Source organism: Myripristis murdjan, chromosome 10, assembly GCF_902150065.1.
Source record: "Myripristis murdjan chromosome 10, fMyrMur1.1, whole genome shotgun sequence".
NCBI classification, from domain to species: domain Eukaryota; kingdom Metazoa; phylum Chordata; class Actinopteri; order Holocentriformes; family Holocentridae; genus Myripristis; species Myripristis murdjan.
The window spans coordinates 26,720,991-26,738,964 of record NC_043989.1 but is presented as its reverse complement, the minus strand read 5'-3'; the positions used below and the strand labels follow the sequence as shown (position 1 = coordinate 26,738,964).

Here is a 17,974-nt window from a genome sequence, read left to right as displayed (position 1 = left end):
TACAATATAGGTGCAGGAACATGTATGCATGCTCAGGCATGGGATTCCCTATCCACATTTTATTCTAATCTTGTTGTGCTGTAATGAGAAACTGTTATTCATGCTGTAGTTTTAGAAAGGGGGCCTTATGACGTACTGGCACAATTTTCTACTGCCCGAAGCCTACTGTCAGAAATATGATCTTACCCTCACCTCTTACCCCGACTGCCTCATTGTAGCGATGCTCTGAGGTAAGCCCCCTCTTCAATTATTCACAGAACACGATATTTTCACTCTTTAGCTTCTCACCAGCCAGAGGAGACCATTTAAGAGAAAGAGTGGAGAGAAAGTAATAGGGGGAGGGGGAGAAAAAGCAAAAGCAGCAAACTGCTTCTTGGATGAATAAGAGAGTTTGTGGTGGACAGACAATGCTCTCGATGTGAGTTATAATTGTAGTTTAACAATGTGCAGACCTCTAGGATTTTCAGAATGCAATGTATGGCCTTTAGACTACAATCGCTATGGAAACCAAAGGCTCTGAACGACCTGCGGTGCCCACCCACTCGGACAGCCGTTAATCATCTTCGCTCAGATCCTGACACTGCAGAATTTGGCCAATGTGTCAAGAAGCAATTATGTATACTTAGCGCTCAGGCACCCGATCTCCTCCCTCCCCTCTCTTTCCTCGCTGGCTCCCTCTCTCACTCTCACACTCTTAATATAATCACAGAGCAGTCAGTTTAAAAGCCCTCTGTTCATTTCACTATCTGTCCCGGGAATGCATACAATGCAGATGAAGAGAAGTGTAAAAAGAGAGAGGATATTCTATTCTGAGAGCCATTATAATCAGAATATTCTTTTCATATAAATCATATCCAGCCATTTACTCATTTTACCAGCCTCCTGAGCTGACTGACATACTAAATTACCCCGGCTGGCCCATTGCATTCGCGGCACATATTGGGTTGGTGCGGATCATGGAGACTAATGTGAGCTGACGAGAGGGAGATTATGTTCTGCTGCTAACAGCTAAAACGTGAATAACACCATCCACAAACCCACGGTGTTCCCCCATTACATCAGCCCTGATCAGCTGTTTAAAAAGGGAGAGGGAGCGAGAGACAGAGAGGGAGAGAGAGATAGCAAGGACGAGACAGAAAGACAGAGTGGGAGGGACGAAGTGGCGACCTGGCTGTATAGAGTCATCAAAAGAGAGGGAGATAGCGGATCATGACACAGGAATTGAAACGCCGTAAAGTTTAATGTCGGTAGTCGGTAGTAGCTCTATAGAAACTTCTGCAACATCCCATTTTACACTCGGCAATGTTGGACTGCAGTCTCTCATTACAAACTATGCACAGTTCAGTCCCTACTGTACGTGAAGGACATGCACGCAATTACAGTGTCATTTTGCGTTGACGGAGTCCTGAACAAAAGCTGATTGCCTCTCTCATTATTTCCCAATGACAGAGACCGGAGGGGGAGGTATCATATTTTATTATTATTTACTGTCGTACCACCGTCTGCAGCTTTCAATGCCACCCAAGTCATTTTAGACAGCTACTTGTGCATTTGCAATGTGGAGCAGAGCTAGGCGTTGATCACTTGATGACAGGCTGTCAGACGGCTTCTCTCCATCGGGCTCCTTTTACCAAGGTTCACCGTTGCACTAGCCACTTTTGACCGTGCCGCCCACTCAAGCAGAAAAGGACACGGGCATTTTTAACACATTTGGCGCTAAGTGAACTGAAATTGTGTGAATTTCACTACATAACACATTATCACATTTGCAAGAGACATGCACCAGGAGCGGGAGGTGAGGGGAAAAGTTACTTCAATCAATGTGTGAAGATGACTCGAGATCGTCAAGAGTGAAGTGATGACTTTGACTGTGCATAGACAGGACAAATTATCATTGAATAAATCTGCCCTTCTCACCTCATGCAAAACAATTGTTGCCTTAGAATAAAACACTAATAGGAGAAATGGGGAAAAGCAGAAAGGGGATGGCTTGCACTAGGTATACGAGATAAAGATTTTGCTTTATAGTCACTGATAATTGTTAATGTTAATTTATGTATCACTTGACAAAGAAATCACTGGAAAAAGTCTCAAGTTTCAGATATGTGAAAAGTTTAGAGGGCCCTGCAGTCAACTTCCATATACAGTACAATTTCAAATGTGACATAAAAAGCAAAACTAAGCAAAATATTCCATGCTTCAAACATCTGCAGTTATTCCACATAATGTTGTTTGTTTCTTTGCTGGGAGAAAGCTGGTGCTTACCTTATGAGGACAAATGGGGGGCGGCGAGTTGAATGACTTCTCCGGAGTATGGTTCAGATTCTACAAGAAAAACACATTATCAGGGACATGTTTTCTGTGGAGGGCATCTCTTAGCAAATCTTTAGTGACAGTAGGTGCAGCTTATTTCCTGATTCGTGCCATTAGCATTTGTGCAATATATTTCCGCGGGGTTAAGTGACCCTGTATCAGCAAGCAGGTCTTAGCCGCCCACTAATCCAAGACCACAGCGTTTTGTTGATGGTCATATTTTAAATCTTTATCTTGACAATATCATCTTATCATACGTCATTCGAGTGGGTACGATGATGTATTTTGTTTTGTTTTCCTCTTTTTCCTTCTTTCTTCCCCTCCACAATGATTATAAATCCCTCTTTGTCAGAAGATTTCACCGAACATATGCTCAGACATTTTTGCCTACACACCCGCATGCATTTTTTGAGGTTAGATGATTATCACAGTGTTAATACACCAATACATCACTCAGATACAAGAAAACACCATTAAAAAGCAGACGCAAGGTAAGTCAACAAGCCAACAACAGATGGTCCCGCTGCTTGTGATTATGCAAAGATCTAAACTATTTGCATATTCACAATGCCATCGTAAAAAAAAGGAAAGCAGGAGCCATCTTGAGCTGACCTCCGTGAGAAATGAAAAGAGCAAGAGGTGAGGCAAACGCAGCAGGTAAGTGGATGGGCCTCGCAAACTTCCTTGGGAACCTATGATGGCTTGCCTCGCAGGAAGGCACTGTTGATTCCAAGCAGGTGCTTTCAGTTATGTCCTCATATCCAATTATGTGCCTGTGGTATGTCTGATGCTCCCTGACACTATTAATGGCTTCCTTATGGTATCACCAGGAGAGATGAGACACTCAACTGTCCAGACTCTTAACATCTATATTTCATTGCAACTTAGAGGGAGAACACCTCACAGGCCGAGGCAACTGACAGTGGAAAATCCAGCCAGGCCTTTGCTGCAGCATAAACACTGAGCTCATGAAATATAAATGGATGAACGGGCCTAGCCGGGATGTCAGAATTAGTAGACAAAATTATCCCTACAGACTGGGTAGGACTATAATCATGATATAATAATTGATTTGACAAATAAACATGAGTTGTTTTCTTAGGGGAGTGAAGAGGGGATACAAGTAGCCTGTGTTTCTGTGCAGCCTTCGCATGTGTGTGTGTGTGCGTGTGTGTGGGTGTGTGTGTGTGTGTATGAATGTGAATGTTATGCTGATTGTCAGTTGTATAATCATTTCTAGTAGGATAAAGTTCAGACACTTCCTGTTTCCAGGCCAGCATGACCTTAATTCCAAACAAAGGAGATTTCCAAAAGTGTAACTTGTACATTGCTGACATGGTTGCTCCACATAGGAGAGTGCAGGAGCGTTGGAGTGCTTTCCTGCGCCAAGAGTAGGCGAGTAGGCCACGGCAGCCTCCACGCTTACCTAACGTTAGCAAAAAACAAGGGCAGCTCAAGACAGGAAACCCTAGCTAATGTGGTCATGGTAAATAATGACACTCAATGAATCATACTTTCCATAACCAAATGCATCCCCACATATCAATGTGAGCTAGGACACAGACCAAACAATAAAATAAATGAAATTACACCTTACCAATCGTTTCTCCGCCATCAGCTAATGTTAGCTAGCCAACCAAATAAACACTGATGGCTCAAATTATTACATTAAATGTTAGCGGTAAATCCTGCCGCTGAATAAACTACAAATTATGTCATTCATAGCTGAAACGACCAATGATGTGGCTCAGGATTTCCGGTTTCATCCGGTTCCATCCAGTCTCATCCAGTTCCATCCAGTTCAATCCGGTTCATCACTTTGCCAGAAGAATGAGAAAGTGCATTGTGGTAAAAATATTGCTTTAAATTAGTTCTGAAAATCAATGCTGACTATTTTCCTTATTATATTTGGATTTAACATGAATGTCTTTATCTGTTGACATGGATGTCATTGTGGAACTGATTTGAAGCTGTAATAAAAAAAAAAAAAAAAAATCAGAAATAATCATAGCATTATCTAGCTTAGCAGGGCATATTTGCAGCTGACATTGCCGTCAACTTTCTTTAGTAGATGTTACCATGGCTACTCAAACTCTTAGAACATAATTAATAACAATCATTTACAAGTGTTAGACAATTTAGAATAAAAAGTAACTGGTTGCAAGTTAAATGCCGCTGTCATGATGTAACCACCACAGCACACTGACGGCTTTGTGATTTTTATCCTCACCTACTTTGTTACAAATACATTTTTTAAAATAGATTAAGTACACAATGCAAAGTTAGATAGATAGATAGATAGATAGATAGGTATACTTTATTGATCCCAGACTGGGAAATTCACAAGTTACAGTTACAGTGTAAAATATCAGACCCATGCAAAACAGCCTGAGCAGTGTGGTTTAGTATGGCATCTTTGCAAGGTTCTTTAGAGCCAGTTTAAGCTCGAGTAATTAAATATTTATTCTCCCCTCAAAAATGGCTGCTGTAATTTCACATAAGGTGAAGATAAATTGAAGTATTTCCAAAGACAAATATAGTGTGTTCCTAAAACTCCATTTGGATTCAGCATATCAGTTTATATAAGAACAGGGCTGTTTAAGCTTGATAGCAACCATAGATAATCTAAATCCCTTTCTTGGACACACGCGTGCGCACACACACGCACGCACGCGCGCGCACACACACACACACACACACACACACAGCAATTATTCCTTAGGCTACGATCAGGTTTTTATTTTTTCCTTTGTTTTTCCTGTGTTTAGACTTTTTTTTTTAATTCAACAGGATTAACAATATCAAAATCTCAATTTATTCTTTGTGCAAAAGAAAACATTACTTTTCATTTAGGCCATGTTCCTTTGTCACAACTCCAGTGTAGTTCACACATAAGAGATAAATATGAAGCATCAATTATTCATCAGTGTAGACGCCATGCTGCTTTTGGAACAATAACTCCTTTTTTTAATAGGAAGTACAAATGTGATGATGTTCTTGTAACCAGGAGAGAATTATTAAATAAGAAACACTGCAGACAAAACTGTACAACTGTCACATTTTTCAGTCCACCTTTGGTCTGGAACATTTTGCATCTGATAGGGAAACACTATTGACAAGGGTTGCAACAGAGGGCCTTGGATTACACCACATATTGACGTTTTTGTCTTTTCAGAGTGCTGGGGTGGTTATTGTAATTTGATGAGGGCCAAAGAGCACAATGCTGTGATATATAACAAACTTTATTTTCTGAGGAAACGGAAAGATAACTGAAATATGAGTTTCTTCTCTGTGATTTCTTGAAGACATGCTGACTTAGCGAGAATCATGTCTGCCCTCCCTCCGTTTGTTGTTTTGTTGTTTTGTTTTTTTTTGTGTTTCCTTAACAAACTTTATCCAAATCAACTCTGATAACACACAGACCACTCATGTCTCAGTCCTGTTGTCAGGAAAAAATGTTGGCATTTTACATTTCTGCAAACCAAGGATACATTGAAATGTCACGTTTTCCAGTTTCATGATGTAATATGAAGCAAGAGATAAACAGCATGTAAGGAAGCAGGTGGGCAGGTCGGGTAAAAGATGGCATAATCAACAGGACTTTGCTTCTGCACACCGGGGTTTTAGTCTCGTGTCAGGCAAAAGCTGTGTTCATTTTTAACTAACGCTCACTAGCTAATATTAGCAGACATCGGCTAACCTTTTGTAAGCTTAACCATGACCTTTTCCTTACTTTAACAATGACAACAAGCATTTTCCTAATGTTAACCATGACCTTTTCCTAGCCTTAACTGTGACAAAAAAAAAAAAAAAAAAACATTTTCCTAATGTTAACCATGACCTTTTCCTAGCCTTAACTGTGACCAAAAAAAAAAAAAAACATTTTCCTAATGTTAACCATTCAGTTTGGGTGGCTAACAAAGCTAACAAAAAGTGTCTACAGTAGTTTACGAGCTAACCTTACCTAGCACAAAAGTTAACAGTCACATGATGTTGACACAGACTATAAATCTAAATGTTGACGTGCAACATTTTTGGTTCAGAAACTATGACACTTCACTGGATTTGTTGGTTTGCAGAAATGTAAAATGGCAATATTTTTTCTGGCTACACAGAATACATATTTTTGTGATCAGTCTACAAACAGTACACCCTGAAGCTAATCTGTAAGCAGCTCAAGGTATCATTCTAGCAACTTTTTCCTAATTTGTTTGTAGTGAAAGGACAATAGGGACACATCCTGTTTAAGTCGTCCTCTGTTTCTATGTGCCAGATGTAGATGTATATAGCAGTCTGGTCACATTCAACAAGCCGACTTCCTCAACAAACCCCCTGAAAAAAACAAGAGTGCTATTCAGTGCTGAGTGGACAGGGACTTCTGGCACATTTGTGTTTCTGGGCCCATCAGCTCTGCCCGCATTCTCTGCACACACAAGGAGGCTTTATGCTGTCAACTTCCCAGGCTCCTCTCACAAGTGCTTAGCTACATTTAGTAAACTGCATTTCCAGCAGCTAGTCCCTGCTTTTCTAACTCTGTTTACCACCCCAACATTGTTTCTCCCTCCCCCTCCCCTCCAAAAAAATATAGTTCTCTCACTAGGATTAAAGGAGCACTGTAGTTCAAGGATTATCAAATGCCTTTGATCATGTGACTGCCATGTTTTTGATCTGCAGCACATTCAGAAAAAAAAAATATATTCTGCCTTTATTCCCTTCTCTCTATCCCTCTTCATGGATTTTCCATTGCTTGATGATTCTCTATAGTGTGACAAGAGCTTTTGACAGGCTGTGAGAGAAAAGAATGTAACAAGCGTAAAACACATCTATTTGTAATATTACGATGAGGAGACTCATGCTCATACTGCTTATCAGAGGTAATCCACACGACCAAGTGATACAAAACATAAAGCTGCTGGTGTGTGACTAGCAGTTTCATGGTGTGCTGAGTAAGATGAGTAGTTTTGCCTTTTGTCCTGAACAGTGTTAATCAACATTTCACTACTCATACCACTAATGTTTTCCCATTTTTGAGGTAATTCATTATGTTTTGAATGTGGGGCAATGCATTCCCAGTGCCACAGATTATTTGCCACTGAAACAGGAAGTAAAGATTCAGAGTCCCCTCACCCTGCCTCCCACTACACCCTGCTGCTGTTCATTAGCAATTTCTGAGCCTTGGGCAATTTTGCAGTGTTTCAATCCCTGCATTATTATTATTTAGCTGCTGACTTGGACACGCAATCAAAGGGATGCGCAGTATGTGCAACACTTGTATCGCAAAGCAATGCCTTTTCCATGCTGCCCAGACTAAAACCCTATAATTGCAAGCCAGGGGAACTATGGCTCAAATTTAGTCAACATACCTCAAAAAGTGTTCTTCATCCTCATTCTACGATCATCCCCTATTAATGTCATTGCCAAACCCAAAACCGGGACATATCAAAACAATTATTTTGATGTGGCTTCAAGCGACACAACATTTCAATTTGAATGGCACTCGAACCTCAAATCATTATAAGGCGTGGTTTCGGGCGAAAAAAAAAACATCAAAAAATGATTGAATATCATTTTAATGGGTAAAAACCTACAAGGCAGGCAGACTGTCTACCTGCCATGTTATTAGACAGACCTTGTCAGTCAAGCTGAAGAACATAGAAGCCAGATACAGACAGGCTGACAAGACATAGGCATGCTGCTTTGCATCTCCCTCCCAGCTTGGCATGTTTATCTAGACTTCCATGCGAGCTTAGTGCAGCACTGTGCATATGCATTCAGAATGATGAAGGTTCAGAAACCAGCGCCTGAAGGAAGCTGCACATATAGTACAAGCTCTTTGAAACTGTGCCAGGATGGGGCTCATTTGCAAAGCAATTTGACAACGAAAGTAAAATACTGCACAACTTCAAACCAAATTCTATTGATGCCAACTGGTATGACTCTCCAGTTTGCTGAGAAAGGGAAACAAGAGGGTAACATCCGGTGTCCTGTGTGTGCTTCTGCCATGGCTTATTTGCAGACCTAGCACTGCAGCAGTGCAATGTCATGATTGCTTTGGCAAGGAAAGAGGGCCTAATTTACATGATAGGGAGTCCTAGAGGCACCCAGGAGCTTGCCTTTGACCAAGGTGCCAACAAGCCCACAGAAAAACAATGCAATTACAACCTACAAAGCTTTTGTTGTGTTTAGAACAACAAACCCACTTTTACTACAACAAAACCGCACACTGCTGAATCGATCTGTCTACCAAATGGGCATGATGAATGGAAAATTTAGTGAGGGTAAAACGCACTGCACCGGCTCTGAATTATTTTTGACTTTGTTGGTAATACATGTAACTAAAATCAACTGAAAATTTGACTGTGAAGGCTATGTGTAACATGTTTCATATTTTGAATATGTTCTGGTGCACCACATCCAATACACTGAACATTTCAACATTTTGTTTTTCTCAGTGGAATCAACTGTAACATTAAGCAGCTAGTCGCTATCCACTAGATTACGAGTCCCCATTCACAGGGGATTTAGCGTTTCGTTTCTTTTCCTGTTCCCGTGGTTTTAAACAATCTCTGATACTTGGATTGTTTTGATGAGTGCAATATTGCTATGGATTGCCTGGCACAGGATTTCATACTATGTGGGTTTATGATAATCTAACATATAGTGGGGAAGCTTAATATTGTTTTTATTGCCTATACAACTGCTGTGATTTTGCATTAGCACATTTTGATTTCAGCATTGATCCCTAAATAATGGGGATACGAGCACAAAACTTCATCAAGATCCTGCTGTGTCAAATTTAGCAACAGGGCTGCTGTGTAACACAAAGTATGGATGTACACTGAGTGCTCTAACAAAAGAGGATATGTTTTCCTACTATGCCGAAGCTCTCTTTGAATACCACACAAAAACAGCATGATTACTTAAAATGATCTACTTCCTGTTGACACAATGCATGAATTGTACAGATTTCTCCAAAACAGATTTCATTGTTTGCTCTCTGTAATCATCCACAATGATAAGGAAAGAGCACTATGAAATGATCAGTCTGTTTTGAAATTATTAATGAAGTAATATATTCCAAATCAATAAATTATCAGTGAGAAACACTGTTTGGCTGATTATTTCTGTAATTGTTTTAAATAGGTTATGTAAGTTTCCTGATTTACAAGGAGAAACAAATCAACATGGATTAAGTTGGATATGATTAAATGTCTATTCAGACACGAGCGAATTTAGCCACACTGCTGAAACCTACAACATAACTTATCACTGGCAAACACTTCGACATCATTGTAGCTGAATTAGTTCAGAGAGGGGGTGAGGTTTGATACAAATTGAGGCCACGAGACGAGAGACTGTTTGCCGAAAAGCTCTCTAATCCAGTAATATTTTGGGTGACTTTCTAAGATAAACGCTTTGGCATTGTCTTGACGAGAGAGCCTCGCCTCATTTGAGTGTCTTTGGGAGCCGGATCAATCCACATGGCGGGTGTCAGACTTGTACACTTGACCATATAATGTGGCATGCTTGTCACAACCCGGAATGCGTTTCTCTCTTCAAAGTATATTTCTTGGCCTGCTCTCGTCACTCCCTCTAACCAATTTGTCATTCTAAGCCTAGCCTCTTTGCTGCCAGCGCCTGGATGATAGCAACGGGCCTCTCTGATCCAGGCAGTGGCTAGGGAGCAGGCCAAGTGTTACGCGAGCCACCCTGGGACACCAAGCAGGCGCTTCTGCCGGCTGATGCACGCCTCCACGGCCGAGAGGAACTGGCTTTGCAGTCTCTTTCAATTCGACACAGAATGGAGCTCATCTACTTTGTGAAGACTTTATGTTTGTGCACTGCATGTGTGCGCATTTGCACATTGTGTGTGCATGCTCGCACGTGCATGTGTGTGAGAAAGATTAAGAGAGGGCTGTGTGTGTGTACACACTCGTGTGAGCGTGTGTGCATGGGGGAGCCTGGGTGGCTGATGTCTGTGTGTTTTATATAGTGACACAATTATCATGGAATGAGGCCGGGCAATTTTTTGATCACAGTAATAGTGTTTGCCAAGTTCTAATGACTTACTACGTCTGAGCTACTGATGGCCTTTAGAGGTCAATCTAGTCACCATTTCCCTCTACAGGCAGATTTTTCTCTCAAGAGCAATATACAACGCAAAATTGTCTTTGTCACTTCATTATTTGTATTTTAAACAACCATTAATGCCCTCATTCAAATGCTTGGATGCTGCTTTGCTGTTAAGCTTATCAGCAACAGTCACCCAATTTACTACTGCAGTTCTCTCTCTAGTCGGGTGAGCAGAGCATTAAGTGTATTCAAAATTACATTAGCTGCACATTGTTATTGACTGCTTTTTCACGGTCAGGCAAAACTTCGTTTTGATAAATGAAAATAAATGCAGTCTTATTGAGTTAAATTACCCAATGCTACCCAGTGCTATGTATTAGTAAATTCAGACCATGATTTTTCACTCTCCTGGCTTTTAGGGAAAAAAAAAAAAAGTCATGAATGATATTCTGTTATGGACATCTCACTGGCTTTGATAGGGCTAATGCAAAACTGTGAATATCAGTTCAATTAAATTGAGGGACAAAGGAGCAGAACGCTTTTTGGTCGTGAAACTGACAAACGTATGTGCTAATCATCTTCTGTTTGTCAAATTACAGAGCAGCCACTCTCTTTTGATGAGCAGTCTATTCTCCTCTGAGCGGAGGAGCTCAACATCGACCTCTCAGACCTTTGTTTTTATGTTGCAGCCTTTTGCAACGGTGTTTAGGATTAAACTATGCATGGCTAATGCAATTTCAAAGGAGTAGATGTATTTATGTTTAGAGCAGAGAATGTCACCCGCCATCCCTGCACCCAACAATCAGCCCCCTGGAAATAGACCCCTTCATTTCTCAGAATTGAAACCTCAAGTAGCCTGTTGAATGCTTAGCCCTCACTCGTTAGACGTTACCCGTTTCACAAAGCAACACCAGCCTTTTATCTGTTTGAGCGTGATTCTCTATTTGATTGGGGATGAATCTGGAAAGCTCCAATCAGTCTCACTTGTATGAGCACAGTTAACATGTGTATGACTGCTCCTTGAGCACTGATGGCAGAGGCATGGGCGATTAAGGCCAGGGCCCAATCAAACCAGCTGTGTGCCATCCCCCCAATGGCACTGCCTGTGCCAGCCATGTGTTTCACACTATTAGCAAACCTTCACCAGACCCCCGATCTGGGGAGGCTAAGACCACACGTGAACAAGCACATCCAGGCACACTGGAGTTTAGCAATACTTTTTTTTCCAGGGACAGAGCTGCTCTGGAGGCAGAAATAATCTCATTAGTTGCTTTAAACCTCAATGGGGAGAGCCAAGTAACCACAGTTTTTCTGGTGAAGTGACATTACATTGAAGTCCAGTGGTTAAAAAAAAAAAAAAAAAGCATGAGGTAAAAGAGGAGCAAGCACTCTTGCTAGTGACTGAATAAAAGCAATCTAGCTATACTCAGTTAGTTATATTAGATAGTTAACTTAGCTGATCTTTCAAGTTCAAATTAAACACACCAAGCTAAGATAGTTTGCTGACCCTACAAGATCATGACTGCCACATGTTAATGAATAAAAAAACATTGTTGCTATTTAAATTTGTATTTACATTTTGAACACATTTTGCCAATTAGCACGTTTGCACTCCGAAAAACTGATTCTTTGGCACTGCCCACTGAATTTTAACTCACCCAGTGAGAGAATTTCTCCAGCCTGCAAACCTGCTGTGCTTCCAAGACATGTTAAAATGTTAAAATGCCTCTGCAACGTCTAGGCCGATTATCAAATCCAACAAAGCAAGGCTAATACTTGGGTCCTTGTGGAGAAGGCCCTTCCAGGAACCCAAGAAGAAAAACATTTCTTACAGTTTAAGATATGCTGGGTGCTTAATGTTGCCTGATAAATTCCATTTTACTTGCCAGCTGACTTCCGCGATCTTTATTCTACCTTGGCTGTTAAATGTCATGTTGCATGAGTCATGGAAGACACATGAATGCATGCTGACAAAGATCCCTGGAATCCTTTATATCTCAGAGAAATGTTGGCCCTTTGAATCATTTTTTTGACGAGCTGTAGCATGAGACTACTGGTTCATTATCTTGCAGCACCACTTCTGCTCTGCCTCTCCATCTTGCACTTGTATTATCTTTAAGGCAACTGTATATCAACACATATTAGTTACAGAAAAATGTGGCAACATTTGTTTTCTCAGTAATGTTGCCAAACCAAGGACACTCTGTCACAGCACCTCTGCAGTGAAGGAAATGGTTTAACCATTATGACTCCTTTTCAAAGCTACTACCAATAGAATTTAAAGCACGGTTACCCGGGCAACCCCTCCAGCCCCCCCAGTATTGTTTCACTTTTGCAAAAAGTCTCAAAGATGACACATCACAGAGTCTATTGTTGTTCTGCACACTGAGAGACTCGGTGTCCTGCCTGTCTCTTCATACCCAGGAATAAACACAGAGCACCTCACTGACTTTAATTTAACCAATTTAACCAATTTACATCGCAACAGGATCAGCGGCCACAAATGAGGATACTGAGGTCAAAACCAGGACTGCCCTATGAAATTTCCTGTGCACCAAGGCAAAATTATTATTTTACGTCTCACCATGTCGCCCAGTCATGACTTCCCACATCAATGACCATAATGCACATACGAGTACAGTGCACTTATCACCAGCAACAGCTTCCCACTCTTTAAATCAGTAATCATTACAATCAATGCAATTTTCACAGTTGAGCTTCTCACAGTTAAAACATATGCTCAAGCATCAGGTATAACACTAGAAAGCTACAGCCAAATGCACCAGTAAATACAACCGTATCACGTCTCAGATCCTGTTAATACGCTTGTTGCATGTCTCAGTCATATTTAATCACAGTCATACCCACACGCATTTTAGGAGCCATCCAAATAAAGCAGTAAAAATAATTATGCACTCCTCATGCTCACGTCTTGTTTGTGACCTCTTGGGGCATGCTCCAAATGCCAAACATACAACTCTCCTCGTGGCAAATCTGTAACAATTTGGTACTCGTATTCGTCAGTGAACTCCCTGGCACTGAAATCCTCATGTTCTCTCTTTCTTTTTCTTCCAGTGTGAGCTTGCATAGTGAACATAATGTTACAGGTAGGGGTGAACAAGGTCAATAGAGCTACTTCTAACACTTCACGAGCCTGCAGCGAAGCAACCATGAATTTATTTCAACAACATTTCTCAGGTATTGGAAGTTTGTTTAGGTTTGTTGTCCATCCACAGAAATTAAATCATTGCTTCTATAATTAATGTAGTTTCGGAGGTGTGAGCCATGGGTGTGGGGTAAAAAGTGCCACAGTTAATAAACTCAATATCAAATGAAATAAAGTCACACCACATTTGAGAAATACTATGCTTCAGTAGCTTCAGCAATGGGACACAGGTTTTCAGCTGTGAAACAAACCCAGCATTTCAAATTTCTAGTTTTGAGTTTTCAATCTAAAGTAACAAAAATTACTGCAATGCACAGTGACGTTTAGCTCAACTTGCTGAGCTGAACAGAGAGAGAGAGAGAAAGTGTGTGTGAATGCATATGTGTTGTTCTTGAAATATTGATGGATCCTCTACAACAGCAGAAAATCAACTTGAATACACAGGCTATATTTAACATTTAAGAAAATGATAATATTATATTCATTGGGGTAAGTTAAGCCACTGGCTTTGCCATAAATGTGGTGGCACATTTTACCCCACAACTTCTGTTTTGACAACAATTTGAAGCTTATACTGTGATGAACTACAGTGCAGAAATGCATATCAGTTCACTTGTTTATTTCTGTTAAGGCACAAGGTATTTTAATTGTGATGAATTCACTTTAAATGACAAAAATGATATTTTTGGTCCCGGTTTGCTCGCCACTCTTTCCACAGGTCATTTCCATCACAGGTTGGGTGACATTAAATGTTCTTCCTTAACCTGTGATCACATGGATAATTTTATGTATGGCTGCCTAAACACAGGGGAGGGCTGATTTCCCCTATTCTCCGCTATAGGGTATAGCAAGCAAGTACTGGTAAATACATAGTTTCCAACAGTGTCAAACAAGGTTGTAAACTGTGACAAAAGAGACTTAACTTTTGGCAAGTGGGTGTTTATAACAGTATTCACATCTTAAAAAAAAAATTGTGGAATGCTAATTGGCTTCTGTGTTGATGTTGTTACAGGCTGGGTGTTTAGCTCTATTATAGCTCACAGAAGTCTCACTGTAGGCGTCTTTGCAATGGAAATGCTCTCTCACCATCAGGTCATGTGATATGAGGCTTGCAGGTCTTTCTATAACACAAATAGGAGTTTTTATCATATACTGTAGGATAGGCTGACTGAGGGTTGAAATGAAATTGAAGTACAGCACTTAGCTGATGGTTTCAGTTTTCATGCTTGTAACAAAACAATTGGTGCAGTAAGACATAATAAAATGCCTTCGAAAAGATTCCTCTGATCACATTAATTTAGAACCTGTAGTGTCAGCAAATAAAGTCATGCTCATTAAGTTGCCTTGAACAGGGCTAAAAACATCCTATACCAGTGGCTGCTCTGGAGGTGGCTTTCCTGGCAAATCCCCACATGTGATTTTAACATAATAACTAGGGCGCTGTGATTTTGTTTGGAATTGCAGGACAGGAAGTTATTTTTGCAGTTTCAGGTGGGCATAAATTATGCAGATGTATTTAAAAATTGCCAGAAATTGGTTGTAAATAGAAATTTCAGTGTGGATGTGGACCCGCAGACACTCCCCGAACCCCCATAGAGGGTCTGGATGTGTGTACCTCGCTAAAAATTGTGGCCTGGCTACAGCAGTGCCTACACCACTCTCCATCTGCACACACACTCTCTCTCTCTCACACACACACACACACACCCTCCACCCCCTCACCGCCCCCAAAGCAGCCCTCTGCCATGACAGCCCAACCCTAAGCAGGCCATCAAATGGAGGCACACACAGGGCCTTCTAAACACCTATTAGAGCTACCGATGGCAGAGGCAGAGGTTATGACCATGGAATGGGGAGGATATTTGTGTCTCTCACTCCGCATTACCAGCATCTTTGGAAAAAGCTTTATAGATTTGGACAGAGGCAAAGGAAGGCTTTATCAGCAGCAACACAGAGAAACACATTAAGGGATCAGAACCCCAAAGGTCAATTGTGGCTGTGGGCGCTGCTTTGTTATGGTATCCTCTCTGTTTACATTGCACTGAAGCCAAGAGACACATCTGAAAACGAGTAATGATACCGATTTTGCAAAAGTTTAATTTTGGAGGAGAACAAATTTCAAAGTCTTCGATCTAAAATCTGACAAAAAATAAATAAATAAAAAAATAAATAAATTAACAATGGTCTTCACTGCAAAGCTACGTAAACATATTCCTCCCTGCTCAGCAGACAGGGGCTGCACCAGGCGTTCCGTGCGCACCTTACAAAATGCAAAAATGGGAACATCGCAACAAATATAGGATGATAGATGTTCGAAATGTAAAGAAGCTTTTGGGGGCCCCGACCAGCTTAGAATGCCCTGAATTCTCGCCACCATCCGCTATGAAGGATGAACTCATGTCAGCTCAGCAACCAACGCGACACACATTCTACAGAAAATGTTCAATTATATGTAGGCTAAGCCATAATGCTGTCCTTAGTTTCAATTGTGTCTTCTTACAGGAAATTGTTACTGGAATTGTGGCTGAACTCTGCACTTCTTAGGTCATTCTAATACTCGCTTTTTTTTTTTAATCTCAATTCTGTGACATGCAGTCATTAAAACAGCACATTTGCCTTGTTCAGAAGATGCAACCCTCTCCTTTTCAGGATTTATTATTTTTTCCCCCCTTTTTGGGATATGAACAATAGATTTTGTGACATTGTGTTGTGATTTACTTGTATTCGCAGGGCAGCACTCACTGGTTGAGACAAATCCTTAATCCCTCACAAGATAATAATAATGTAATCCTTATTCCCAGATGGAACTGTTTTCTGAAAAGACCGTTTTTGGCCCTGCAGAGGTTCTATTCAAGAAGAAGAGCAATGGGGAAGTCATTTAAAATACACTGCAATTAAAATGAGACACACTGTCCAATCCTAGCTGCCATCCTAATCCTTTCTGATACAGATGTAGCCATTCAAGTAAAAAGTTTCACTTTTTTCCGTATCTACCATGTGCATCATTATACAGGAATGTTATTCTCTTACTCCATCCCCAAGAGTATTTGTTTGGAAAATGAAAATGTGTTCTTTTCAGATGCCAGAAGGCGCAACTAGTGATCTGACTACCTGCCATTGAAGAGACACAAGATTCCTGTTTCAAAATACCACGTTTGCTTTACTTTTTTTTTTTTTTTCTTTTTTTTGTAAGGATAAAAATATGGCTACAACAGCTGCTGCAATGCTACTGTAGAATAAATGCAGGACAGATGAAAGATGATGAGTGTCTTTTCACTCCTGGGCTTCACAAGAAGCTAAGCACACGCACGCATGCACATGCACGCAGCCACGAACACAAAACACAGGCAAACATACACACAGTCACAACCGGGGACATGCTGCTCGCTGCTTTTCTTCGCTAATGCATGTAAAAAAAAAAAAAAAAAAAAAAAAAAAACGATCCGAGAAACAGATGGAATGATTCACATCCCTGAAAATTGTTCATGGCCATAATTAACGGTGAATAATCCTAATGAATTCTGCGCCATGTACATGGTTGTGATTGTCATATTGCTATCTGCATTTAATAGCTGTATGAGAAATATAGTTAATTGTTATGCTAATCGTTCAAATAGTGGTAAAATAGATGAGCTATACACACGAAGCATATGAAGCCTATCAGTATATTTTGTTTCTTTCTTTCGTTCTTTCTTTCTTTCTTTTTTGCTCACTATCATTCTTTCTGCATTTTTCTATTTCTCTGTCTTTTTTTTTTTTTTTTAATCTGAGGCAGTCTCTCTAAATCCAATACACTTTCTCCCAGCGTGAGGCAGCTTCAAAGCCCTGCTCCGTGGTCTGGCCCGTCGATCCTTTCGCCCACCTCCTGGTTGTTTAAGAGTGCAAAAGCACAGCAGTGCAGTTTCTTAAACACACAGATCCACCCCAGCACCAACGGAGGGACTGCTGTCTCGCTACAGAGTGTCTCTCTCTCACTCTCTCTCTGTCCCCTCAAACTCTACAGCTCCCTCACTGCACCACTTATGCCTCGCTCTTTCCCTCACACTCCCTCCATCCATCAATTACCTCACTCTCTCCTTCCTTCCACCTTTCTCTCCCCTTTTCCCATCTCCCTCTACTCCTACGTTCCTCCCTCATTGCTCGGCGCTCCATCCCTCTGTCACCCTGAGCCTCTCCTCCATCTTTGCCGCATCTCACCCCGGATCTCCGTCTCTCCCTTTCGCCTCGCTCTCGATGTAAAGTGATTGATGCCAAGCTCGGGCTCCAGGCCATCCCTCCTACCACACATGCAGTGACTTCGCACACGGAACCCGGAGGGGATGCCTTTACCTCAGAAAGGGAATTGAATGGGGCGGCTGGTGAGGTGGGGGTGGCTTGGCGAACAAGCCGTGCCCACCCTGGTGCCATTGTCTGAGGGGAGGC

The 17,974-nt window shown here is 41.1% G+C and overlaps 1 protein-coding gene across 2 annotated transcripts in view; it reads right to left on the bottom strand.

Annotated features, from left to right (window-relative positions):
- The window catches only part of pcdh11 (protocadherin 11), a 132,882-nt gene that overhangs the window by 73,493 nt on the left and 41,415 nt on the right, over positions 1 to 17,974 (bottom strand). For both annotated transcript variants that reach the window (XM_030062280.1, XM_030062279.1), the window contains exon 4: positions 2,266 to 2,325. In XM_030062280.1, the coding sequence (XP_029918140.1) occupies positions 2,266 to 2,325 (60 nt within the window). The remainder of the gene's footprint in view (positions 1 to 2,265; positions 2,326 to 17,974) is intronic.